The sequence below is a fragment of the Pseudopipra pipra genome, chromosome W (genome assembly GCF_036250125.1).
Source record: "Pseudopipra pipra isolate bDixPip1 chromosome W, bDixPip1.hap1, whole genome shotgun sequence".
NCBI lineage: Eukaryota > Metazoa > Chordata > Aves > Passeriformes > Pipridae > Pseudopipra > Pseudopipra pipra.
Genome location: NC_087580.1, coordinates 29,335,937 through 29,363,176, shown reverse-complemented (window position 1 = coordinate 29,363,176; position 27,240 = coordinate 29,335,937). Strand labels below are relative to the sequence as shown.

The 27,240-nt window shown below is 56.1% G+C and overlaps 3 protein-coding genes across 3 annotated transcripts in view; 2 read left to right on the top strand and 1 right to left on the bottom strand.

The window, feature by feature from the left end:
• LOC135404965 (uncharacterized) overlaps positions 1-27,240 on the top strand; it is an 801,303-nt gene that overhangs the window by 695,549 nt on the left and 78,514 nt on the right. The window lies entirely within an intron of this gene.
• LOC135405575 (zinc finger protein 239-like) lies at positions 619-21,816 on the bottom strand (the record flags this gene model as incomplete). Its single annotated transcript, XM_064640282.1, has 2 exons — positions 619-1,573; positions 21,245-21,816. Coding segments are annotated over 2 exons (1,080 nt in total), but the record flags the coding sequence as incomplete, so codon positions are not given.
• LOC135404536 (olfactory receptor 14J1-like) lies at positions 12,340-13,029 on the top strand (the record flags this gene model as incomplete). Its single annotated transcript, XM_064639276.1, has 1 exon — positions 12,340-13,029. A coding segment is annotated over one exon (690 nt), but the record flags the coding sequence as incomplete, so codon positions are not given.

Below are 27,240 nucleotides of genomic sequence, written 5' to 3'. Positions count from 1 at the left end.
CTCAACCAGACCCAACCCAAATATCTCTGGCACACATTCTATAGAATCCATCCTTAGGTGTTGTGTGATAGAACTGTAAGATATTACAAATAATAAGCAACAATAAGGCAAGTGTCCTCCTTAGGGACACACACACAGCCCCCCAAACTCCTGCCTGGGTTTGTTCCCTGGGGGTCTCTGCAGCAGCAAGCACAGCCCCACACTGACTGCTCTGGGCTGTGCAGGCATTTGTGGTTCTGCCTGTCTCACACACACCCCCAACCTTTGATGGATCTGGATGCGACTGGCTGTGATGTCACAGGGGAGATGTGATGTCATAGGATGGATGTGATGTCACAGAGGAGCCTTGATGTCACAACAAGGATGTGATATCACAGTGGAGGTGTGACAGTCCCATGGGGGTCTTTGGGCACAGCGGGGTTGGCAAAGGGGGGTGACCCCCCTGAGCTCCCAACTTACTGAGGGGTGCTGGGGACTGCTGGATCCAATCTCAGCCTTGCATTATGACAACAGCTTCAGTTTAGAGGAATTACAGAGGTGTGACTGAAACAGTTTTGTCCCCCAGGTTTTAATGATGGAAAATAAAATCTATTTATAGAAATGAATTATTTAGGGTTACAAATGATCAGACAAAAGATCTTCATCACAATTATTTACTGCACAATACAAACACTAAAACTACCAGCAGTACAGGATAAGATAGGACAGTGCTCTACACTAAAGCAAATGTTGAAACAATTCTACTCAAGCTGGCACAAAAGCAATAATTCTTAATTAGAGATGGATGGAACTTCCCCAGACCAACGCTCGGGGGGAGATCTCTGCTCTCAGCCTCCAGCAGTGACCTTGGGGGGTCCCCAGCCAAGGCAGGAATCTCCACACACCCCTCCAAGAAGGGTTCTGTTGGAAGAAGCTGACCCTGTGAAAGGGGACTGGCCCTTTGTGGTAGAAAGGGATGGACTGACAGTCACTGTACTCCAGGGGTTGCCTCACCATCAGGGGGTTCATTGGGGTGGAAGCAGCGGCCGAAGCTCTTCTGCAGTCGGGGCACTGGTAGGGCTTCTCTTACTGGTGGGTCCGTTGGTGTTGGGTCAAGGTAGAGCTGTGGGTGAAGCTCTTCCCACACTCCCCACACTTGTAGGGCCTCTCCCCGGTGTGGATGCGCCGGTGGGCGATGAGGTTGGAGTTCTGCTTGAAGCCCTTCCCGCAGTCGGTGCAGCGGAAGGGCCTCTCATCCGTGTGCGTCCGCTGGTGCAAGAGGAGATATGAGCTGGTGCTAAACCTCTTCCCACATTGCAAGCACTTGTAGGGCCGTTCTCCAGTGTGGATGCGCTGGTGGGTGCGGAGGGAGGACCTCTGGTTGAAGCTCTTCCCACATTCCCCACACTTGTAGGGCCGTTCCCCGGTGTGAATTCGCTGGTGGATATAGAGGTGTGAGCTATTCCTGAAGCTCTTCCCACATTCCCTACATATGTAGGGCCGTTCCCCAGTGTGGATGTGCTGGTGGGTGAGGAGGGTGTTGCTTTGCCTGAAGCTCTTCCCACATTCCAAGCACCTGAAGGGCTTCTCCCTGCTGGGAGGCTGCTCAGGGACCACCAGCTCAGAACTCCCCCTCAAGCTCCAGCCACCTTCCTGGCACAGGAGCCCCTCCTGCGGGGGGATCTCCGGCCCTTTTCCTCCCCACTGCCTTCCTGCGCCGGGGAGCCCTTCAAAAGGGCCTCTCCCACCAGGGTCTCACGGGGGGATTTGTCCTCCGGGCTCTCCGTCCTCAGCTCGGGGCCTGGGGCAGGAAGCAAGAAGGACAGGCAGGGGATTTGCCTCCGGCCCACAGGGAAGGCCAAGGACATCCCCCCAACTCCGGCCCCGGCAGGACGGCGGCGCCAGCGGGGTTGTCCTGCAGCTGGGGCCATGCTCGGCTGACAGAGCCAGCACAACACCCGCCCAAAGGGACACTGACTTCCTCCTCACCTGCCTGGGGGGCCCAAGGCATCTTCCTCTTCCTCGCAGCCTCCTCCTCCATCTGCCCAAGCTTTGGGAAGGACAAATCCATCTGGGGGGGGAAAACAAGGGCTGAGTGCGTTGGCTTGGGGGTTCCTCCTGCCCAAGTCCCTCTCTAGAACTCACCGGACATCCTGTGTCCATAAAAACCTCCAAAACACTAAGATTCAGCCTAAAGAAACCCAAACCACCGAGATTCACACAAAAATCCTTCACAAATTGCAAGAATACCCTTAGCCCCTCAAACTGTAAAAAGTTGAAATTCAGCTAAAAAATACTCCAAAATATGAAGATTAGCCAAAAAAATCTCTCCCAAAAGTTCCCCCTCTCTGGTCTCTCCCCTCTGGGGTTCAGAGGGTCTCCCTTGTCTGGGATGCTGGGGGTCCCACTTAGAAATGCTAAGAGTGTTGGGGGTCCTAAGGGTTCCTTCTCCTCTGACCCTTGCCTTCGGGGTGCTGCGTTCCCAGACATTCCCCCTCTCCAGGTTCTGCACTTCGTTGTGCCGGGGATCCCAGGGGTCCCCACTGTCCAGGCTTCCCCTTCTCCGTCCCCCCTTTCAGGCTCCCGGGGCTCCTCCCTCTCCGTGCTCCCCCCTCCAGGCTGCCGGGGGTCCCCCAGCTCCGCCATCGCCCCGCTCCGCCCTCCACACTTGGCAGCTCCCGGGCTCCACACCCACCCCCGGCACTCCCGGGGGGCCCCAAACCCGCTGTGTCCCCCCCGCCGGCACCGGGCTGACAATGGAGCCGGCGGGGCCTGACCCAGCAACACCAACCCCCACCGTGGGGGGGGACCCGCATCCCCCCACCCACCGCCAGGGCTCTGCTGCCAACCCAGCCGGGCACCCCCAAAAAACACCTCCTGCCCACCCCTAAGAGGCCCCAAGGGCACAGCCCTGCACAAGGGCCGGCTGTGCCCAAGGCAACCAAACAGCTCCACAGGCGTTGGCTGGGGGGATGTGAGGGCTGGGCCTGCTCAGCACAGACCCGGCCTCGTGCCCAGCGCCTCTTTCCTGACCCACACAAGACCTTCCCGGACCCCCCAGGGCTCCCCTGCTGCTGCCTCTGCTCCTGGCCCTGCCTTTGCTGCTCCCTTGGCTGGGGCAGTGGCTGCAGGGGGGGGATGGCAGCAGCTTCAGCTCCACGGCACTTCCTGGGGGGAGCTCAGCCCGGGGGGGACGGGCAGGGACCTGATGGGGATGGACAGGGGCCCAGCAGGGACAGACAGGGCCTGCAGGGGAAGGCACAGGGACAACCTGGACCCCCACACTTCCAGGGTTGTCTCTGCTCCTCCTTGCAGGCTCCGTGGCCAGGCACAGTTTGTGTTCCTGGGTGCCCACCATCTCAGCACTTGGAGACGCTCAAATCAGCACCCGCAGCTCTGCAGCAAAGCCCCAGCTCACCTGGCACACAGGGGATGGAGACAGACCCTTCTCGGGGATGGGCATTCACAGCTTCAGGTCTTTCCCACCACAGGGCTCTCCTTCCTCAGCAGCACCTCTGCCTTGCACTTATTCTCAGCCTCACCTCAGGGACAGCTCTGGGCTCACCTCCGCGACACTTCTCAGCCTCACCTCAGGGCCTGGGCTCAAGGACAGGAACCTGCAGGGAGGGGACATCAGGTGCAAGCTGAGGGCTGCCTGCTTGCACTGGCCTCTGGGCTTCTTTCTCCTTCTACAACAATCCTAAAACTAATTCTGGTTTTCTAACACCACACATTTACACACTGACCTTGGAGATAGATATGGACAGACATCTCTATCACCCTGGGGATAGAGCCTCAAGCATGTGCTGCCACAGGAATGGCAACCACAGAATCACAGAATCAGCCACATTGGAAAAGACCTCCGAGGTCATCAAGTCCAACCCTGGATCCAACCCCGCCGTGCTTCCCAGACCATGGCACTGAGGCCACATCCACTCTCACCTTCAACACCTCCAGGGACGCTGACTCCACCCCCTCCCTGCCCAGCTCATTCCAAGGCCTCATTACTCTCTCAGCAAAAAAATCCTTCCCAATATCCAACCTAAACCTCCCCTGGCACAGCTCAAGACCCAGCTCTCTTGCCCTACTGCTGCTTCTTGGCAGAACAGCCCCACCCCCACCTGGCTCCAACCTCCTGGCAGGGACTTGCAGACAGTCAGGAGGTCTCCCCTGAGCCTCCTCTTCTCCAGCCTCAACACCCCCAGCTCCCTCAGCCTCTCCTCACACCACTTGTGCTCCACTTCCTTCCCCAGCCTCGTTGCTCTTCTCTGGATCCTCTGACCCCAAAAACGCTCCCCCTCCCATAGAAAGGCCAAGGGCATCTGGGGACAGTTGGGGGGCTTTGTGGGGCACTGGGGGATTACTGGGGGATACTGGGACACACTGGGAGGAACCAGGGAGGGACTGGGGGGTTACTGAGGGACACTGGGAGGGCACTGGAAAGGACTGGGGGGGAACTGGGACACATTGGGGACACTGGCATTGAACTGGGGAGTTACTGGGGGATACCAGGACAATGGGGGGGACACTGGCAGGTTACTGGGCCATACTGGGGGTGACTGGGTGCTCACTGCAGGATCAGTGGGCCATACTGGGGGGCAGTGGGAGGTCACTGGGACACACTGGATGGTCACTGAGGGGGTTACTGGGCCATACTGAGGGTAACTGGGAGGTCACTGGGATATACTGGGGGCACTGGGATCCCCTTACCCAGATGTGGTACATCTCCCCCCCTGGATTTTGGAGGACATCCTTAGGACCCCTCCCCTGGGGGCTGGGGGATCCCTTGAACCCCACTGCTGGGCTTTAGGGGACCCCCTAAAATCCCCTCAAAACCCCTGAAATCCCCCCCTCGACCCATCGAAACCTCCTCAAAGGCCCCTCATCCCTCCCCAGCACCCCCTAAACCCTCTCAGTGACCCACAAAACCCAACTGAGACTCCCCGAGCCCATTCAGGGACCCCCAATCCCCCCCACGGGCCCTCCAAACCGTCTGGGACACCTTAAACCCCCCAGAGCCCCCCAAACTGCCTCGAAGGTCCCCGCAAAGCCTCACAGGAACCCCAAACCTCCCCAGAGAGCCCCAAAGCTCACCTGGGACACCCCAAATCTTCTCAGAAAACAAAACCCGCATCAGAGCCACCCAAAACCTTTCAGGGACGTTCAACCTCCCCCCCAAGTCCCTTCAGAGACCCCTCAAAACGTTCCCGGGAACCCCCGAACCCCCCCACTAAACCCTCCCGAGCCCTCCAGCCTTTCCACCCACAGCCGCGCTCCCCGCAGCCCCCGAGGGGATCCCCAGACCCCGCTCTCGCCGCCCCCCCGCCAACTCACCCAGCGAAGTGCAGCGGCCGCAGGCGAGTCCTCCTCACTCCCGACCACGAGGCCAAAATGGCGCTCGCTCCGCGCGCCCTCCGCCTTTACAGACCCACCCCGCAGCCAATCAGCGCGCGGCCACCGCCCCTGCCCGCCCTTCGCCACGCCCCCACCTGCGCGGTGCATTGTGGGAGTTGTATTCCCTGCGGTGGGGGAGGACCGGACATGTTGGGGTTTAGTTTTCTGTCTTCTTTTATTTTCTCTTTTCTATTTCTTTCTTTTATTTCTTTTTTTTCTTTCTTCTTTCCTTTTTCTCTTTTTTTCCTTCTCATTCTTCTTTTTTCTTTGTTTTTTTTTTTTCAAATTTTTTCCTGTTTTTTCTTTCTTGTTTTCTCTTTTTCCTCCTTTTTCTTTTTTTTCTTCCTTTTCTTTGTTTTTCTTTTTCTTTTTTTTCCTTTTGCCTTGTTTTTTATACATTGTTTTCTATCAGTTGTACTTTCAATCAGTTGTACTTTCAAGGAAAATGTAAACACATATCAAAACAATCTCTAGGTACATATCTTACAACAACAGATAATCTGCCATTGTTCCAGGTTTGTGAGGATTCCCAAGATCAGAAACACTGAGACACCAAGGGTGGAAGTGAAGCAACTTTATCCTGTCCCTCGCCACAGCCTTCAATCCACACCCAGCCCTGGATTTCTGGAAAGCCGCTGGGCAGGAGCAGGAGATGGAGCTGGTGCTCGGCGGGAGGGGCAGCAACAACAAACCTGTGTCTTTGGCATAGGGGAAGGAATTTAGTGCTTGAGGGGTTACATTCCACAGGCTCCCCTGGGGATCAGCTTATGCTTGGACAGTAAGAACAGCAAGAACATTCCTCATAAAAATGCCAGAGGGAAGGGAGCGGAGGGGGAGCAGGGGCAGGAAAAGGAAGCAGAGCGATGGAAGATGGGCTGGGGCGGTCGGGGCTGGGGGAAGGCAGGCTGGACAATGCCTTGTTTGGTCCAGCAGCTGGACCAGCTCCAGGGCAGATGTCGGGGGAGCCTCTGCCACAGGGACATGGACAAACAGACCCTACAAAAGCTCTCAGAGGGGTTGGGGGCTCTGGGCGGGGCTGCGCTCTCGCCTCAAGCCAGGATATCCCAGGGCAGTGGAACAGCAATTCCTGTCAGCTCCCAGCAAAGATTATTGGGGTTTGCACTGGGGAAATATTGACGCTCCAGCTTCTTCTTCTTCTCTTTTTAGAACTTTGAGCTTGCAGTCAGGTAGAAGGGCTGGTGGGGGAGTGGGAAGAGACCCATTTTGAGGGGCACATCTCATCCCTCAGTTAGATGGAGCTAAACCCCTGATCTTGCTTAGGAATAGCTGCTGATGCTCAGTTGTCTTCTTTCCCTTTTGCTTTAGTGGGATATTACATTTCCCTGCAGTATTGGTGATAGAATGGTTTGTCAGCTGGAATGGTTTAGTTCTTACAGAAAGCATAAATGCATTTTAAGGAAGGTATTTTTACATAAGTGAGGCCTCCAAAAAAAACCCCAAACCCCCAAAGGTAATGTAAGTGCATAATAAAGTGAACTTTGGAGTTTTCTTTTTAATTCCTGTCACTAAAGGCTTTGCAGAAGAGACCAAACCCCACCCCACTAAAAACCTCCTTTCAGGTCACTGTAGGGAGCAATGAGGTCCCCCCTGAGTCTCCCCTTCTCCACACTCAACAAGCCCAGTTCCCTCAGCCGTCCCTCAGCAGACATGTTTTCCAGAGCCTTCCCCAGCTCCGTTCCCTTCTCTGGACACGCTCCAGCCCCTCAAGGGCCTTTTGGCACTGAGGGGCCAGAACTGGACACAGCACTCCAGGTGGGGCCTCCCCAGTGCCCAGCACAGAGAGGCAATCAGTTCTCTGCTCCTGCTGGCCACACTCTTCTCCACAAAGGCCACGATGCCCTTGGCCTTCTTGCCCCCCTGGGCACACTCTGCCTCATATCCAGCCCCTGTCAAGCAGCACCCCCAAGTCCCTTCCTGCTGAGCAGCTCTCCAGCCCCTCTGCCCCCAGCCTGGAGTGTTCCAGGGGGTTGTTGGGAGCCAAGGGCAGGCCCTGACACTTGGCCTTATTGATCCAGCCTGTCCAGATCCCTCTGCAGAGCCTTCCTGCCCTCCAGCACATCCACACTCACACCCAGATCAGGCAGTCTCCCAAACAGGACAAAGTCTGACCACCAGCAGTCCAGGGTGTCAGTTCTGCTGCCCCCTCCCTCCTCCACCCAGAATGGAAAACTCCATCATTTTGGGGTCTCTGTACCCATCGGCTCTGACCACCACATCCCCCACCAGTCACAGGATCATGGAATGGTTTGGGTTGGAAGGGACCTTAAAGAGCATCTCAGTCCAACCCCCTGCCATGGGCAGGGACACCTTCCACTAGACTCAGAGCTCAGAGCCCCATCCAACCTGGTCGTGAACACTTCCAGGGATGGGGCAGCCAGAACTTCTCTGAGCAACCTGTGCCAGGATCTCACTACCATCACAGTCCAGAAATTCTTCCTAATATCCCATCTAACCCTGCCCTTTCTCAGTGTGAAGCCACTGCCCCTTGTCCTGTCACTCCAGGCCCTTGTAAATAGTCTCTCTCCATCTTTCTGGTTGGCTCCCTTCAGGCACTGCAAGGCCACAATTAGGTCACCCCGGAGCCTTCTCTTCTCCAGGTTGAACAATCCCAATTCTCTCAGCCTTTCCTCACAGCACAGCTGCTCCATCCCTCTGATCCCTTTTGTGGTCTCCTCTGGACTCGCTCCAACAGGTCCATGTCCTTCCTGTGCTGGAGCCCAGAGCTGGAGGCAGCTCTGCAGGGGTGACAACATTACAGCCCTGTGTGTTCCAGCAAGGACACTGTGAAACCTCCTGGAGTAAAGGGGCCATTGTGACACTGTAGGGCCTTCTGGAGCCAAAGGAACCCTGGGACACTGTGGAATCTCATGGAATCAAGGGAGCATTGTGACGATGTGAAAACTCATGGAATCAAGGGGCCATTGTGGTGCTCCAGGGCCTCATGAAATCAAAGGAATCCGGGGAGACTGTGGAACCTCATGAAACCAAGGGTTCATTGTGCCATGAAGGGCTTCATGGAACCAAGAGAGCCCTGAGACATTTCAGGACCTCATAGAATCAGAGGATGTTGTGACACTGAGGAACCTTGGGGACTCAAAAGCCACTGTGACACTGTAGGGCCTCATGGAACCAAAGGTACCCTGGGACTTCTCAGAACCTCATGGAACCAAGGGGCCACTGTGATATGTGGGGCCTCCTAGAACCAAAGGAGTCCTGAGACATTTTGAAAACCCATGGAATCAAGGGTCCATTATCACACTGCAGAGCCTTACGAAGCCAAATGGACCCTGAGACTCTGTGGAACCTCATGGAATCTAGTGGCCATTCCCACACTGTAAAACCTCATGGATACTCTCAGGTTCCCGTTATTAAGAGACACCTCTGCCCAAATTCAGCTGCAAAGGAGACCATGTGCCAAAGTCAGCAGTCCAGCTTTGATTTAACAGTAAATAGGAGGTAGAGACCGAGAAAGAAATGGAAAGAGAGAGAAGAAGAGGGTGGTGGGAAGCCAGTGAGAGAGAGACAGAGATGAAGTAAATGTATCACACCATGGAGATCCCTGAGGCTCCCACTGGTCCTTCTTCCCCCTGCTCTGCTCGGTGGAGGGTCCCCAAGTTGTGCTTCTGGGCTATCACTTTTATACAGCCCAAGCCCCGGGTATTCAGGGGGGTAGATGCTGTTCCCACAGCTTGGGCTGGCACATGGACAAGGACTTGCTTCCTTTCCCACAGCTTGCCATGGTGGGAGTTTTGCCCAGTGTGCTTCCAGTCTGCAGGTGGGAATCTTTGTCTGGATGGGTTCCCCAGACCTGCCTTACCAGCCCTGGCTTCCTGTTGGGGCTGTCTGCTCTTTCCCACACTCTGCACAGTGCAATTCTGTCCTGGGGGCTACTTCCAAAGCTTCACCTCCCTTTAGGCCTTGGAATTAAAGGCCTTCCTATTTGCCACCAGTGCTTATGTGTTGTGGTGCCTTATGGGATTTTCCTGCTTTGACAGTGTTTTGAGACAGTTCATTGTGCCCTTCAAGTCCTTCCATGTGCACACACACACCCCACTCTCACCAGTGTCTGGCCCTCCAAAGAACACAAGACCTGATGATTTGTAGCTCCCACTCCAGTGATTGGCACTTGGAGCTCCCTCCGTACCCAGAGCTCAGAGCTCCCTTGTGCCAGAAAGTTTAAAGAGATTGTGCCTCATTCTGCCAAGACAACCCTTGGAAAAAAGTGTCCCTCTGTGTTTCCTGGGATAAGAGCACTCTATTGTCATCTTCCAAAACCTTGGAGAGGTCCCAGAGATCTCCCACGAGGGATTTTGGGGCCTCAAGCACAGGACCCGTATATAGAGGCTGAGGACTCAGGGGTCAGTGGTGTGAAGATTGAGGACAGTGGAGGAGTAGCCTGAGAGGTCTGGAAGGGGGGTGTCAGAGCTGGTGGAGCTTTTCTTCCTGTCAGAAAACAGCCTAAGAAAGAACTAGTGCCACCAAGGGCAGCTGGGGTGGCCTAGACTGGTGACAAGAAATGAGAACTTTCCCTCTGAGGTCAGTGTTGTGGTGCAATATGTCACAAAGGAGTCTGGATGAGCCCAAGGCTTTGTGTGTGCAGGAAGAGCCAGGGAGGACGCAGAGATGTCAGTGCAGGAAGGTGCCAGCCAGGTGGGGCAGCCGGGGGGATGACGACAGCCTGCAGGGAAAGGGGCAGGGCATGGACACCGTAGGACAGCCTGGGCTGGAGAGGAGACAGGGATGGGGAGAAGCTGAGGAATGAGGCAGGGACAGGATCTGCCTTCCCAGGGGCTGGGGGTCAGGGCTTGGTCCTCTGGATTAAGAAAACAAGTCAAGGTTTCTTCAGCATCAGAGCCACCTTTCTCTTGTTGTCCATCCTTGTCATCACTGTCTGCAGATTTCTGCTCTAACTGGAACCTGGGGACACGTTCTCAGTTGTGCCCCTCAGTGAGACTCATTAGCACTGCAAGAAACTTCAGTGTTTCAATCTCATTTTGACTTCTTGAAAAGTTGTTTGAACTTCCTCTCAGGGACTGAGTCTCATGTAAACAACATCAAACCCCCTGAGGGTCATGAAATGCCTGGGGCTGTTGCTGTGCTGCTGAGCTGGACCAGGCTCCTGGCACACAGGGAGCTCCTGGCAAGCAAGAAGAGCTTCAAAGAGACAGCTCTGCTGGTGAGCAGCTCCTCTGCACAGCCCAGCAGGGCTGAGGGCACTGCCAGGGCAGCTCAGGGACACCAACAGGGCACAGACAGAGCTTCAAGGGGCTCAGCACTGGCAGGAGGGCTGAGAGCTCCCTGCAGGAGGAATCTTGGCAGGGCTGCACATGGTGAGTCTGTGGTTGCAGGGCAGCGCAGGAGCAGCTCCTGGAGGCATCTCCTAAAGCTGGCCCAGCCCCAGCTGATGGGATGGGTGAGCAGGGGCTGTTTTGGGGCACTTTGGAAGAGCTGTGAATCTGGGGGTGCAGCCAGGGATGCCCAGGGCTGTGGGGCAGAGCAGGGTCCTGCAGCCCAGGGTGCTGTGCTGGGCAGGGACTCTGCTGCCTGCCAGGGGAAGCTCTCAGCTGGCCTGGGGAGCTGCTCCCAGGGCTGGGCCAGAAGGGCTGTGGGCAAGGAGCAAACCTGGCAGCTGAAGGAGGACCTTTTCCATGTCTCGCTCTTGCAGGGTCAGACCTGCTCACAGCTCCAGACCACTACACCACATTCAATGGAGAATTTTTTGCAAAGCTCACAAAAGACAGGGGCTACAGGAAAGGAATTAGTCCTGAGGTGTGTTTCCTGCTTAGGCATTGTAGCATAGACATTGTTCTCTCAGTTCAGGAGGCTGCACTGAAATTCCAACTCTTTTACTCTCAGACGAATATTTCAGGCAGTGTCAGAGATGAGCACAGGATCCTGGGCAGTGCTGAGCCTTCCCTTGGGGGTGGGCACTCTCCTGTCCCAGCGCTTGCCTTCTCTGCAGGAGGGCTCCTGTCCTGCTCTGTCCAGCACAGCTGCACCTCTGGGCTGGCACAGGGGACACTTCCCAGAGCTGCCCTTTCAAGCAGCGCTGTCCTGCTCTCAGCACAGATCTTGGTGGGGTTTTTAAGGATGAATCTGTGTGTGAAGTCCTCTTCAAGGCACCCAAGGGAAAGTGCAGGGAAGATGGGAAACAGACTGAGAAGCACTGCAGTTCTCCTGGCTCTGCAATAAGCAATGGAGAGCTCAGCCCTTCTGCCTGTCCTGTCTCAAGAATCTTCAGATTTGTCATCAGAAAAATTTGCCCCTAAAAAAACACCCCCAGGTGTTATCATTGTAACCAAACAACCCAGTCTAAATTATTTTAAGGATACACTGTGCCTCTCTCCTGAAGCCCAAATTACTCCAAGACAACAGTACAGGATTTTAACTTTTCCATCAAAGCTGGGTTCCATGTGACATCCCCTGTGATCATGAGAGCTGTCACAAACCAGTTCCGTGTCTGCACTGCAGCAGAGCAAAGATGAGTCCTCGGCAGCACATGGGCAGAGCTCCTGCTCCTCACAGCACCCTCAGAGAGCACAAACCAGAGAAAAGAAATGCCTTGACTTGGAGGGGATTTCCCTGAAAACTGAGATGGCTTTGCTGAGAGGGGGCTGTCTTAATTGTTTCCTGTGCTTTCCTTTTCTGAACAGACCCTGTGCTAAGGAGCAGCAAATGTCCAACAGCAGCTCCCTCACCCAGTTCCTCCTCCTGGCATTCGCAGACAGGAGGGAGCTGCAGCTCCTGCACTTCTGGCTCTTCCTGGCCATCTCCCTGGCTGCCCTCCTGGCCAATGGCCTCATCCTCAGCGCTGTAGCCTGCGACCACCACCTGCACACCCCCATGGGCTTCTTCCTGCTCAACCTCTCCCTCACAGACCTGGGCTGCATCTGCACCACTGTCCCCAAAGCCATGCACAATTCCCTCTGGGGCACCACAGCCATCTCCTACATGGGATGTGCTGCACAGCTCTTTTTCTTTTATTTCTTCATCTCAGCAGAATATTTCCTCCTCACCATCATGTGCTACGACCGCTACGTTGCCATCTGCAAACCCCTGCACTACAGGACCCTCCTGGGCAGCAGAGCTTGTGCCCACATGGCAGCAGCTGCCTGGGCCACTGGGTTTCACTATTCTTTGCTGCACACAGCCAATACATTTTCCCTGCCCCTGTGTCAGGGCAATGCCCTGGGCCAGTTCTTCTGTGAAATCCCTGCCATCCTCAAGCTCTCCTGCTCACACTCAGGCTACCTCAGGGAAATTGGGCTCATTGGGGTTAGTGTCTGTTTAGGATTTAGTTGTTTAATTTTCATTGTTTTCTCCTATGTGCAGATCTTCAGGGCTGTGCTGAGGATCCCCTCTCAGCAGGGACGGCACAAAGCCTTTTCCACGTGCCTCCCTCACCTGGCCGTGCTCTCCCTGTTTGTCAGCAGTGCCATATTTGCCTACCTGAAGCCTCCCTCCATCTCCTCCCCATCCCTGGATCTGATTGTGTCAGTTCTGTACTCAGTGGTTCCTCCAGCACTGAACCCCCTCATCTACAGCCTCAGGAATCAGGAGCTCAGGGACGCTCTGAGGAAAATGATGACTGGATGCTTTTCAGGAGCAATAAACTGCCTGTTTTCTGGTGTGTAGCATTCAGAATGGGACTCCTTATTGGCCCAGCCTTCCTGCTCAGGTTTGTTGTGGAGGTCATCAGGTTCTTCTTGCAATAATTTTCTGTGGAATGAAATATTATTATGCATATGCCTTTGAATTTAGTGTCTACCCATTGAATTTGACCCAGAGATGTAAAAATGATGAATTGTGCTCTCTGAGTATTTAAACAAAATAAAGGACCCTACAGTGCCTTCTTTGTCCAAGACCCTTCTTCTTAGCTGTTCCTAAAGGACAGCACACTGCAGGACAGGGTGTATTTGCAAACGGGAAGGGGACAATAATCCCAGCCCAGCAGCACTGCCAGGGAGCAGCAGTGCTTGGTCTTTGCAGAGCTGCTCTCTTGCCACTTCCACACTGTCCTCCTGAGCCCCTTTCTCGCTGTAAGGCCTGAGTGCTCTCTGAGCACAGTCCTGGGGGCTGGAAGCCCTTGGAGCACAGGCAGGAACAGGCCCTGGGAACTTGTGAAGCAGAGCTGGGCTCCCTTCCAGCATCTTCAGGATGCTGTGGGATCTCCTGAGGGCACTGCATGTACTGGGTCACTTCTTCTGTCACCTTGCTCCAGGGCTGGAACTCTCCTGCAGTGTCCCCATGACACTCCTGCTCTCTGCTTTCCAGGTTCCATTTTTAGATCCAGTCTTCCCCTCCTGTTCACAGGGACATCCTGGGAGTGCTTCAGAGCTGCCATCCTGGGGCAGCTCCTGCCCAGCGTGGGCAGGCACAAGGTCTCTCCACCTCCTCCTCTCCCCTCCCCAGAGCCACTGTTTTCTGCAGCCTCCTCATCCCTGCCCAGCACAGCCCTCCTGGCACAGTTGGACACAGCCCTTGTTCTACCCCCTCCTCAGGCACCTGCCCAAGCCCCTCAGCTCCAGCCTGATGGCCAGAAACCTTCAGGGCAGGGAGGCACCGGGGAAAATGCTGAGGAAACCTTTCAGCTGCACTCAAATCCAATTGGAGGGGTTGGCCTCGAGGAAGAAATCCCTTCTCATTCTCCAGAACCACCAGGACAACCTGTGTTGTGTTCTGGGCACTAAACTGGAACTGTGGGATATCACAAAAGTTTTGGTGTTAGGGACATTGAGAAGGCTGGACAGTGTCACTGGGAGACCTCTCTCAAACCCTTGGAAAGCCAGAGCCATCCCAGAGCTTCCTGGGGCCTTGGCAAAGGCAGACATGGAACCAGTCTGCAAACAGGGCAGCAAGGAGGGTTGGCAGAGTTCCAGACTGCTCAGGCTCAGCAGGGAAGGGGATAGGGCAAGTCCTGCTGCAGCCATTGCCAGGTATGGGAAGGACAAGGAAGGGATGGCAGAACCCCTGTGGGAGGCAAAAGAAGGGGATGTTTTGTGCCCAGACTTTATCAAGGCCTTTGACATGGTGTCCTGACCTTATGGCCAGACTGGTGAGAGCTGGACTGAAGAAGTGGAAGATATGGATGGGAAGTTGGCTGAATGAAGGGTGTTCAAATAAAATCCATGGTACAAAGTCCTCTTGGCAGCAACTTCCTGATGAAATCCCTCTCAGTGATCAGCCCTTGAACACCAATGCAGAAGAGCTCTCTATATAATGGGACAAAAAGTATTTTCTAGTCATTTGTGAATTATGCCAAATTTCAGGGAGCCCTTGAGCAACCTGTCCTGGTTTAAAGACACATACTGGGGCTGGAACTCCAATAAAAAGAACTCACTCTCCTTTTATTCCCCACCAGTACAGAGAGACAAAATACAAGGAGGTACAAGTGAAAAAAATAACAGTTGACTGACAAGAAATATAGCAGCAAAACCAGCAATACCAACAGAAGAGTTCAAAGCAACAGCAGAGAGAGAAATTGCTTCCTCTCTCCCCCCCTGCCCCAACTCCCTTTTGTAAACAGATAAAAACAGGGATCCACATGTGTCTCCCTTCCCCCTTTTCCCCCTGAATGAACAAAGAACAAAAAACAAACCAGAGGAGAGAGGGGGCAAAGCAAAATGTGGGAAACTCTCTGGTCTGAGATCAGTTGTGCTGCCCAAGAACACGCTGACTCCAGAGGTGTCCAAGCGGGGCAGAGCCGGCGACTCCGGTCCGTGCAGTGGCGGGGGGGAGGCAGCGGCTCTGCTTGATTCCATGGAGTTCTGGGGAGGCACAGTGGACCCTTGGTTCCAGGAGGGTCTGAGATATTTCAGGGTTCCTTTTGTTCCAAAGAGACCCCACATGTCACAATGGTCTCTTGGTTCCATGAGATTCCACAGTGTCCCTGCATTCCTTTGGTTCCAGGAGGCCCTGCAGTGTCACAGTGCCACTTGATTCCGTGACGTTACAAAGAATCAGAATGGCCCCTTGATTAAAGGCCAGCTGCACATGGGGCTGCCTTGGGGGAAGTGTGGGCACCCAGACAAGGGAGTTGTCACCCCCCTGGACTCAGCCCTGGGGTCACCACATCTGGACTGGTCTGTCTGTCTGTGAGGTTCCCCATTCTGGAGGAATGAGGAAGAACTGGAGAGGGTCTAGAGGAGATTTGACAGGATGGAGGTTTTTCCATATTGAAAATAGAATGAAATCTCCACAAAGAGTAGCAGTGATGGTTCAGACTGAAGGTGAGGAAAAAGAAATGTCACTCAACAGGGACCCTTGTGCTGCAAGAGGTGACCCAGAGGGAGTCAGGATCAGCCCATGGCTTTGTGTTCCAGGGAACAGCCAGAGCTGGTGCAGAGACATCAGGGAGGGTCTAGAAATGCTGCTGGGAGGGGGGTGGGAAAGCAGGAGGGGTGTGTGCAGCCTGCAAGGCCAGAGCAGCAGCAGGGCCAGGGCAGGACAGCCGGTAGGAGAGATGGCCAAGGCCTCTGGCAGGGCTGCAAGGCCCAAAGGCACCCAGGCCTTTGTCCCCTTGCCTCTGGCAGCTGCCTCTGCCACTCAGGCCACCACAAGCAACTTGCCTGGCAGGTTCTGCCCTTGGTTTCTGCCTCGCCCCTCCCTCAGGAGCCTGGCAGGGGTTGCCCAGTTTTGGCCTTTGTTGTTCCTCCCCCTCCCATCCCAGTGCCCCCCAAACAGCCCTGAGCCAGCCGGGAGGGACAGGATCTGCTGGGCCAGGGCCTGGGGCTCAGGCCTTGGCCTTTGTGCTCCACAAAACCAAGGCAGGCTTTGCTCAGCATTGCAGGGGCCTGCCCAGAGCCTTGGTCTGCCTGCACTCCTGGCCTCCAAGGAGCTGCTCGAAGGAGTCCCTGGGGAGGCTGTGGCAGTGCCTGCTCTCAGTGGGGCCCAGCAATGCTTCAAGGCACTTGGAGTTTGGCTTTTGACTTCTTCAGCAGCTGCTTCAACCTTCTCTCAGTACCTCAGGGTCTTGGGCTGGGCTGCAAACACACTGTGGGGCTCATTAAAATGCAGAAATCCCTCAGGATCTCTTTGTCTTCCTTTAATTGTCTTCCAGGCAATTTCAAAACAAGTCTTTAAAGTTTGTACTTTTTTTGTTTTAATTCAATGATGGATATTTTTTAGTTCAAAGAAGAGGTGATAGAAGTGTTCTCCAAGTGATCTTGATGCTGAGTGTCTCCTCAGGAGATCCACACTGACCCTGCATGATCAACCTTTCTCCTCATCCCCCAACCTCACCAGTTCTGACATGGCCCATCTTGGACTGACATCACCCTTCCTGCATTAGACTTTACTTCTCAGCTCTGCAGCTGGATGTTCCAGCCCCATGGCACCATCTCCCACCTGCTCCTCTTAGAGATCTGCTTGCACACAGGCCCAGAAAAAGTTGTCCTATTTATGAGAAAAGAAATGTAAAGCATGAACAACCTCCCTAAACATCAAAACACCTGTAACCACATGCTCAGTAAAAGCTCCCCCTAATGATGTCACATTTCTATCAGAGACAGTGTTAGCAGAGAGGTTTTTCACAGGTTGATACAAAAAGATTGATAGAAACATAATTCAGGAGCTTGCTAAGGAGACAATCAGACTCCTGAAGACAAACAAGCTTTTCCCTCCCTTATCACATGCACAGGCGAGAGGGATGTAAATGGAGAAAGAGGGAGGAGAGGAGAAAACTGGGAAGGGCCTTTGTCTGGACAGTCTGTGTGAGAAGATGAGTGTAGAGATGGTCCTTGTGTCAGGACAGGTGTGAAGATATGAGAGGTGAGGGAAACTCAATCTACCATTTAACAGGCAGAGCAGTGGTAGTGAAGCTCCAGGGGAGGAGCAATACTTCTTTGGAATGTCCCTTTGAAAAGGCCCTGGAATTGGTAGAGGTCTCCTGGGAGTGAAGACAAACCAATGTGGCACCATCTGTGACAGGGGCCAAAAGTGCAGCCCAGGTGTGTTGGGTCTGTCTGAGCTGCAGTTCAGTTCCCCACAGCAGCCCTCCCAGGGCTGGGCTTGGCATTGGCAGCTGGAAGGGGGTTGAGAACACCCCAGTGTTTTGGCCACTGCTGAGCACAGCACCAACACTGGGACATTCCTTCCTTAGCTGAGGGCAAGAGCCTGGCAGGGGACCCAAGTAGGCCAGCTGAGCCCAACTGACCCAAGGGACATTGCAGCCCATGGGAGGTCAGCTCAGCTCTAAAAGCTGAGGCAGGGAGCAGGAGGGGGGCATTCATTGTCTGATGGCTGCCTGCTGAGGAACCGTCCCGCGGACCCAAGCCCTGCTCCTCGGGAGTGGCCGACCATGGCTGCTCCTGGGAAGCAGAGAACAAACCCTGCTGTCTTTGGCTTTAAATAAACTGCCTTATCTCAACCCACCAGTTGTTTTTTTTCCCACCTTACCCTCTCCACTGTCCCGCTGGGAAGGGGAGTGATAGAGTGGCTGGGAGGGCACCTGGTGTCCAGCCAAAGTCAACCCACCACACACCTGAACACTTCCAGAGACTGCACCACCTCCCTGGGCTACTTGTTCCAATGCCTGAACACTCTCTCAGTGGAAAAAGGGTTCTTTAATATTTAGTATGAACCTTGCTCAACACAATTAAAGGCCATTCCCTCACAACCTTTCACTGTAGCCTTGGCAGAAGAGACCAATCCCCACCCCACTAAAACCTCCTTTCAGGTCATTACAGAGAGCAATGAGGTCCCCCCTGAGCCTCCCCCTCGCCAGACTCAACAAGCCCAGTTCCCTCAGCCGTCCCTCAGCAGACATGTTTTCCAGAGCCTTCCCCAGCTCCGTTCCCTTCTCTGGACACGCTCCAGCCCCTCAAGGGCCTTTTGGCACTGAGGGGCCAGAACTGGACACAGCACTCCAGGTGGGGCCTCCCCAGTGCCCAGCACAGAGGGGCAATCAGTTCTCGGCTCCTGCTGGTCCCACTCTTCTCCACAAAGGCCATGATGCCCTTGGCCTTCTTGCCCCCCTGGGCACACTCTGCCTCATATCCAGCCCCTGTCAAGCAGCACCCCCAAGTCCCTTCCTGCTGAGCAGCTCTCCAGCCCCTCTGCCCCCAGCCTGGAGCGTTCCAGGGGTTGTTGGGAGCCAAGGGCAGGCCCTGACACTTGGCCTTATTGATCCAACCTGTCCAGATCCCTCTGCAGAGCCTTCCTGCCCTCCAGCACATCCACACTCACACCCAACATGGTGCTGTCCACGACTTTCCTGAGGGGGCACTCGATCCCCTGGCCCAGATCATCCCCAACGATGTTAAACAGGAGCAGCCCCAACCCTGAGCCCTTGGGAACCCCACTAGTGACCAGCCCCACCTGGATTTCCTTCCATTCCCCACCACTCCCTGGGCCATCAGACACTTTGTCACCCAGCAAACAGTTCCCCGGGCAAGCCATGAGCAGCCAGTTTGTGCAGGAGATGCTGGGGGAGATGGTGCCAAAGGCTTTCTGGAATTCCACAGAGACACATCCCCAGCCTTTCCCTCAGCTGCTGAGCGGGTCCTTTGTCAGAGAAGGAGATGAGGTTGGTCAGGCAGGACCTGCCTTTCCCAACCCCACGCTGGCTGGGCCTGATCCCCTGGTTGCCCTGCCCCTGCCATGGGATGGCACTGAGGAGGATCTGCTGCATGGACTTCCCTGGTCCTGAGGTCAATGGGACAGGCCAGGAGTTGTCCAGATGCTCCTTTTGGCCCTTCCTGTGCATGGGCATCCCATTTGCTTGTTGCCAGTCAGCTGGGACTTGTGCAGTTGTGCAGCACTGCTGGGGAATGAGTGAGAGTGGCTTGGCCAGCTCCTTCTCCAGCTCCCTCAGGACTCTTGGCTGCATCCCATGTGGGCCCAGGCACTTGGGGGTTCTCACTGGCAGAGCAGGTCACTGACCATTTCCTCCTGCATTGTGGGGGCTTCACTCAGCTCCCCATCACCAGCTTCCAGCCAAAGCCTGCCTGCCAGGTGTCCAAGGGGTCAGTTCTGCTGCCCCCTCCTTCCTTCCCCCACAATGGAAAACTCCCTCATTTTGTGTTCTTGTGCCCCAGATGGCTCCAACCGCCACCTCACCCACCAGTCCCACAATCATGGAATGCTTTGGCTTGGGAGAGGCCTTCAAGAGCATTTCAGCACCCTCAGAGTCAAGAATTCCTTCCTAGTATCTCCTCCAACCCTTCCCTCTATGCATGTGAAGCCACTGCCCCTTGTCCTGTCACTCCAGGCCCTTGTCCAAAGTCTCTCTCCATCTTTCTGGTTGGCTCCTTTCAGGCACTGGAAGGCCACAATTAGATCACCCCAGAGCCTTCTCTTCTCCAGCCTGAACAATCCCAGTTTTCTCAGCCCTGAGATATTTCTGAACCTCCCAGAATCCAGGGGCCATTGGGACCCTGCAGAACCTCCTGCATTCAAGTGCTCCTTGTGAAACTGCAGGCTCTCCTGGAACCCAAGGATTCCTGGAACACTGCAGAGCTCACAGAACCAAGGGGTCACTGTCCCACTGCAGCTGCTTCTGAAGCACAAGGGACCCTGGGACAATGGGAAATCTCCGAGAATCCAAAGGGCATTTTGGGACTGCAGGGCCTCGTGGACCTAAAGGAACCTTTGGAGACTGTGGAAGCTCATGGAATCCAGGGGCCAATGGGACATGTGGGGCCTCCTGGAAGCAAAGGAACCCTGAGAATTTCTGTGGGAACAACATAAGGCAGCAGCAGTTGCATTCAGTTAATGAGGATCCAAAAGGAGTGTTTTGGCCTTGACTGGTGTTTTCCATCCAGAGAGTGCTGTTTGCCAAAGTGGAAACCACTTGGAACGCTCTGCATGGCAGCCTGTGTTTTTCTCTGGTGGCTGAACACAGCCAGCACATGAGGGGAGGGGAATGTGTGGGATCAGGGCACTGCTTTGGGGCCATGCTGGGAATTCCAGTGGACTAAAAGACAAAGCCCAGGCGCTGTTTCCAAAGGAACCCCAATGAAAGGGGGACGCCAGAAAGATGGGGGGACAAGTCCCAAAATGGAACTCTGTGTGTGCAGCCTCATTTTCTCCTTCAGTGCCCACAGGAGAGGGGGCAAAAAGTATTGCTTGGGACCCCTAAACTGTTTTGGGGGAAAATTGGAGATTGAGGGGACAATGGGAAAGTGGGAGGAACAGGGAAAAGGGTGGAAAAGGAGGGATAGTCTGGCAGGTCCCACAGTCCCATGGGGGTCTTTGGGCACAAGGGGGCTAGGAAATGGGGGAGCAGGCCTTGAGCTTCCAACTTCCTGTGGGGTGCTGGGGGCTGCTGGATCCTATCTCAGCCTTGGATCATGCCAACAGTTTCAGTTTAGAGTAATTACAGAGGTGTGACAGAATCACTTTTGTCCTCCAGGTTTTACTGATGGCAAATCAGATCTATTGATACAAATGAATTACTTAGGGTTACAAATGATCAGACAAAAGATTTTCATCATAATTATTAACTGCACAAAATACACACTAAAACTACCAGGAGTACAGGATAAGAGAGGACAGTGCTCTACACTAAAGCAATTGTTGAAGCAATTCTACTCAAGCTGCCACAAAAGCAATAATTCTTAGAGATGGATGGAACTCCCCCAGACCAACGCTCGTGGGATCTCTGCTCTCAACCTCCAGCACTGACCATGGGGGGTCCCCAGCCAAGGCAGGAATCTCCAAACATCCTCCAGGAAGGGTTCTGTTGGAAGAACCTGCCCCTGGGAAAGGGGACTGGCCGTTTCTGGTCAAAAGTGATGGACTGACAGTCACTGCACTCCAGGGGTTGCCTCACCATCAGGGGCTTCATTCAGGGGGTAAGCAGCGGCCGAAGCTCTTCCCGCAGTCGGGAAACTGGTAGGGCTTCCCTTACTGGTGGGTCCGTTGGTGTGAGGTCAAATTAGAGCTGTCGGTGAAGCTCTTCCCACACTCCCCACACTTGTAGGGTTTCTCTCCAGTGTGGATGCGCCGGTGGGTGACGAGGTGGGAGTTCCGCTTGAAGCCCTTCCCGCAGTCGGTGCAGCGGAAGGGCCTCTCATCCGTGTGCGTCCGCTCATGCAGGAGGAGACTGGAGCTGGTCTGAAACCTCTTTCCACATTCCAAGCACTTGTAGGGCCGTTCCCCAGTGTGGATGCGCTGGTGGGTGCGGAGGTTGTAGCTCAGGCTGAAGCTCTTCCCACATTCCCTACATGTGTAGGACCGTTCCCCAGTGTGGATGTGCTGGTGTCTGAGCAGGTTGAAGCTGTCCCTGAAGCTCTTCCCACATTCCAAGCACCTGAAGGGCTTCTCCCTACTGGGAGGTTGCTCAGGGACCACCAGCTCAGAGCTCTGCCTCAAGCTCTGGCCGCCTTCCCGGCACAGGCTGGCTCTTTCCTCCTCAGAGCACCCTGGGCTGGCTTTGGAGCCCCTCCTGTGGGGGGATCTCCCGGCCCTTTTCCTCCCCGCTGCCTTCCTGCACCGGGGAGCCCTTCAAAACGGCCTCTCCCACCAGGGTCTCACGGGGGGATTTGTCCTCCGGGCTCTCCGTCCTCAGCTCGGGGCCTGGGGCACGAAGCAAGAAGGACAGGCAGGGGATTTGCCTCCGGCCCACAGGGAAGGCCAAGGACATCCCCCCAACTCCGGCCCCGGCAGGACGGCGGCGCCAGCGGGGTTGTCCTGCAGCCGGGGCCATGCTCGGCTGACAGAGCCAGCACAACACCCGCCCAAAGGGACACTGACTTCCTCCTCACCTGCCTGGGGGGCCCAAGGCATCTTCCTCTTCCTCGCAGCCTCCTCCTCCATCCGCCCAAGCTTTGGGAAGGACAAATCCTGATGGGGGGGAAACAAGGGCTGAGTGTGTTGGCTTGGGGGTTCCTCCTGCCCAAGTCCATCTCTAGAACTCACCGGGCATCCTGTGTCCATAAAAACCTCCAAAACACCAAAATTCAGCCCAGAAAAACTCAAACCTCCGAGATTCAGGCAAAAACCCTCTCAAAAATAGCAAGAAGACCCTCACCCACACAAACTACAAAAAGTTGAGATTCAGCTAAAAAACTACTCCAAAATATGAAGGTTAACCCAAAGAAATTCTCCCAGGAATTACCCCTCTCTGGTCTGTCCCCTCTGCGGTTGGGAACAGCTTCCCTTTCTGAGATGCTGGGGGTCCCACTCAGGGATGCTGGGAGTGTTGGGGGTCCCAAGGGTCCCTTCTCCTCTGACTCTCGCTTTCAGGATGCCGAGTTCCCAGATATTCCCCTTCTCCAGGTTTTCCACTTTGTTGTCCCAGGGATCCCAGGGGTCCCCACTGTCCAGGTTTCCCCTTCTCCGTGTTCCCCCCTCCAGGCTGCCAGGGGTCCCCCAGCTCTGCCATCGCCCCGCTCCGCCCTCCACACTCGGCAGCTCCCGGGCTCCACACCCACCCCCGGCACTCCCGGGGGGCCCCAAACCCGCTGTGTCCCCCCCGCCGGCACCGGGCTGACAATGGAGCCGGCGGGGCCTGACCCAGCAACACCAACCCCCACTGTGGGGGGGACCTGCATCCCCCTGCCCACCGCTGGGGATCTGCTTCCAACCCAGCCCAGCAAACCCGAAAAACACCTCCTGTCCACCCACAAGAGCCCCCAGTGGGGGAGGAAAAACAGCAACAGGAGGAGAACAATCACCCCCCCATGCCACAGGTGCCCAGGAAGGGGGAACTCGTCCCAAATATCCTGGGTGTAGCGTAGGGGGTCAGGACATACTCAGGCTGCCAGCACAGATTTCCCTGCAAAGTCTGCAGTGAGTCAAGATCTGCAGAGGAGATTGTGCCCCATGAATGGGATTGCAGAGGCTCCCTCAGGTCCCCAGCAGGAATCAGCAACAGGGAATACACACAAAAGGCCCCCCCAAAGATTTCAGGGGGAGTGACCTGTAGGGATGGGACAGTGTCACCCTACCAGGGCGGGGCTGGCAAGTGGGAAGCTGCTCCAGGGCTCTGCAAGAGGCCCCGTGCTCTGCTCGGCCCCACCACTGGCTGGTACCAACACCCCCGGCTGCCCCCGGCCCTGGGCAGCTCTGCTGCCACAGGCTGTGCCCTCACCGTGGCCCTGCAATGGCCCTGCCTGTCCCTCACCCGGGGCCCTGCCCGTGGCCCTGTCCCTTGGCTCTCTCTCTGCCACCTCAGTGTGGGGCACACGGGCTGGGGGTCCCTCCCAAGCCCCCCGGGCAGCCGGCGTTGGCTGGGGGGATGTGAGGGCTGGGCCTGCTCAGCACAGCCCCGGCCTCGTGCCCAGCGCCTCTTTCCTGACCCACACAAGACCTTCCCGGCCCCCCCAGGGCTCCCCTGCTGCTGCCTCTGCTCCTGGCCCTGCCTTTGCTGCTCCCTTGGCTGGGGCAGCGGCTGCAGGGGGGGGATGGCAGCAGCTTCAGCTCCACGGCACTTCCTGGGGGGAGCTCAGCCTGGGGGGACGGGCAGGGACCTGATGGGGATGGACAGGGGCCCAGCAGGGACAGCCAGGGCCTGCAGGGCAAGGCACAGGGACAACCTGGACCCCCACACTGCCACCGCTGTCTCTGCTCCTCCTTGCAGGCTCCGTGGCCAGGCACAGTTTGTGTTCCTGGGTGCCCACCATCTCAGCACTTGGAGACGCTCAAATCAGCGCCTGCAGCTCTGCAGCAAAGCCCCAGCTCACCTGGCACACAGGGGATGGACACAGCACCTTCTCAGGGATGGGCACTCACAGCTTTGTCCCTTCCCCACCACAGGGCTCTCCTTCCTCAGCAGCACCTCTGCCTTGCACTTATTCTCAGCCTCACCTCAGGGACAGCTCTGGGCTCACCTCCGCGCCACTTCTCAGCCTCACCTCAGGGCCTGGGCTCAAGGACAGGAACCTGCAGGGAGGGGACATCAGGTGCAAGCTCAGGGCTGCCTGCTTGCACTGGCCTCTGGGCTTCCTCCCCCTTCTACAACCAGTCCACAACTTAGCCTGCTTTTCTAACATCACACTGCTCACACTCTGCCTCCTCTTCAGCTTCCTGCCCATCCACACTCCCAGCTCCCTTTCTGCCTGCCTGCTCTCCAGACACTCTGGCCCCAGCCCGGGGGGCTGACGGGGCTTCTTGTGGCCAAAGGGCAGGACCCGGCCCTTGGCCTGCTGGAACCTCATCCCCTTGCAATCAGCCCATGGATCCAGCTGGGCCAGGTCCCTCTGCAGAGCCCTCCTGCCTTCCAGCACATCAACACACCCCCAGCTTGGGGTCACCTGCACATTTGCTGATGAAATGCCTGGTTCTGCAGCAGCTGCAGATGCTCAAGGGGCAGCAGGACCAAGTCAGGGGCCTGGGTGGGTCTGGGGGGCTTTGGGGTGTGGGAGGGTCCTGGGGGAGCTGGGGAGGGGCTTTGGGGATTGGGGGGTACAGATCAGGACAGACCAGCACAGACCAGCACAAACCAGTACAGACCAGTACCTCCTCACTGCTCCCCAGACCTCTCCTGGAGCTGGGCCACGTTGTCCTGGGACACCTGAGCCCCCCCCAGTGCCCTCCCAGTACAGCCCACTGTGTTCCTGTCCCAGGGTGCCAGCTGATCCCTCGTGGAGGGGGGTTGGAATAGATTTGAGGGGGGGGCTGGGGGAGATTTGAAGGGATCTGGGGGTTTGGATGGGGATTTGGGGAGGTTTAGGGGTCTTTGGGTGTATTTGGGGGAGTTAAAACAGGTTTTGGGGGCATTGGGGCATCAAAGGGATCTGTGGGGGGACAGGGACTAAAGGGAAAATGGAGGTTAAGGGACATATGGGGAGGTGAAAGAGGTCTTGGGGGGAGATGAGGGGCTGCACCAAGAGCAGGTGAGTCCTGAGACCTCCCCGGTGTCTCCAAGACCCTCTTGGTGTTCCTAATTCCCCCCTTGACACTCCAAGACAACCCTGGTGTCTCCAATGTCCCCAGGGCCTCCCCATTGCCATTATTCCCCCCTTGACACCCCCAATTCCACTGGCTCCAAGCCCCATCCCTGATGTCCCCAACCCTGGACCCTTTGACCCCAAAAATGCCCCCCCGACATGCTCACAGAAAGGCCAAGGGCATCTGCAGACACACTGGGGACAGCTGGGGGGCTTTGCAGGGCACTGAGTGATTACTGGAGGATACTGGGACACACTGGGGGGAACCAGAGGGCACTGGGAGGGACTAGAGGGTTACTGAGGGATCCTGGGAGGGCACTGGGAGGGACTGGAGAGTTACTGGGGGATTATCAGGACAGAGGGAGAGACACTGGCAGGTTACTGGGCCATACTGGGGGCTATTGGGTGCTCACTGGAACATCACTGGGCCATCCTGGGGGGCAGTGGGAGGTCACTGGGACACACTGGCTGGTCACTGAGGGGGTTACTGGGCCGTACTGAGGGGCACTGGGAGCCCCTTACACGGATGTGGTACATCTCCCCCCCGGACTTTGGGGGGCACCCCCACGACTCCTTCCCCTGGGAGCTGGAAGATCCCCTGAACCCCACTGCTGGGCTTTAGGGGACGCCCGGGCCCCAGTCCCTTTGGGGTCTCTGTGTGCTGCGTGTTGGGGGTCTCTGGGGTTCGGGGGGGGCATTGGGATCCCCTTTCCCTGGGGTCGGTCCGCCGGGCCGGCAGGGGGCGCTGTGGCGGGAGCGGTAATGGCGGGTCGCGGGTAACGCCGGCGCGCCTGCGCAGTGCAGCCAGGGCGCTGGGACAGCCCCACCCCCCCCCCCCCACGCGGGTTCCAGGCCCCGCGCTCTGACCCTCGGGAACCCCCGAACCCCTCGGCTAAACCCTCCCGAGCCCTCCAGCCTTTCCACCCACAGCCGCGCTCCCCGCAGCCCCGAGCGGATCCCCAGAATCGCGCTCTTCGAGCGCAGCCTCACCTCCGCCGCTACCGCTGCCCCGCAGACAACATGGCGCTCTGCGCACGCCCCGCCTCTCGAGCCCCCGCCGCAGCCAATCAGCGCTCGGCCCGTCCCCGCCCCGTCCCTGCCGGCCCCGCCCTGTCGGGTGAGCGGGGCGGGCACGGCGGGAAAGCGGCGGGGGGGAAAGAGCGGGGGGGACCCCAAAGGGAGCGCGAGGGGCGGGGGGTCACCCCCAAAGGGGGCTGGGGGGAGCCGGGCTGTGAAGGGACTGCTTTTCCAAACTGCCCTGCTTATCCCGCATGTGCACACTTCTCCCCTGCTGGGATCTGGCCCAGACAAACCTGAAAATACCTGGAAGTGCCACCTCCACCAGCACTTCCTCCACAGCTGCTTTCAAGGATTTCTCTTCAATTTGCCAAGGAAATGCTTCCAGATCATACTTCCATCTACAAGTCAGAACACCAGCCTGCACCAGGACTCCTGCTTGTTTTCCCTGCACTTGCTGACAGGAGGTGCAGAGGCAGGATGTCAGCACTTCATTACCAACAGCCTTAACGGGGCATGACTCCACTTTTTAACCTTGGAAGAAGAGCAGCTTTTCCTTTTCCTCTCCTGTTTTTGGGGGTTAGTTTTTTTTTACCTTCTGAATAAAAGAACACATGTGTAAATTGAAATAATCTGAACCCAACTTTTAAGAAGACTGACACCTTTGAGCAGCTTCCTCTTAACCCTCTCTCCATGTTGGAGGAGTGGCCAGATGAAGAGTTACCAGCCCATCCTGGCTTCCAGAATGGCACAGCTGGTGGTTAGAGATTCATCTCACAGTTATCTAGAATATGCCCAAACTTGTTCTGCCCTTCCTAATTCCTAACTCAGACCAATGGCTCCAAACCCAGCATCTGGGAGGCTGATTAGGTTGGCAAGAACATTTCCCTGTGTGATAACAGTGTGGGCACAAGGACTGGGAGTGTGTCATAAGAAATCTGACTTGCATACATGGGGTAGGAGATAAAAAAAAACACAGATAAGCAGAAAATGTTTG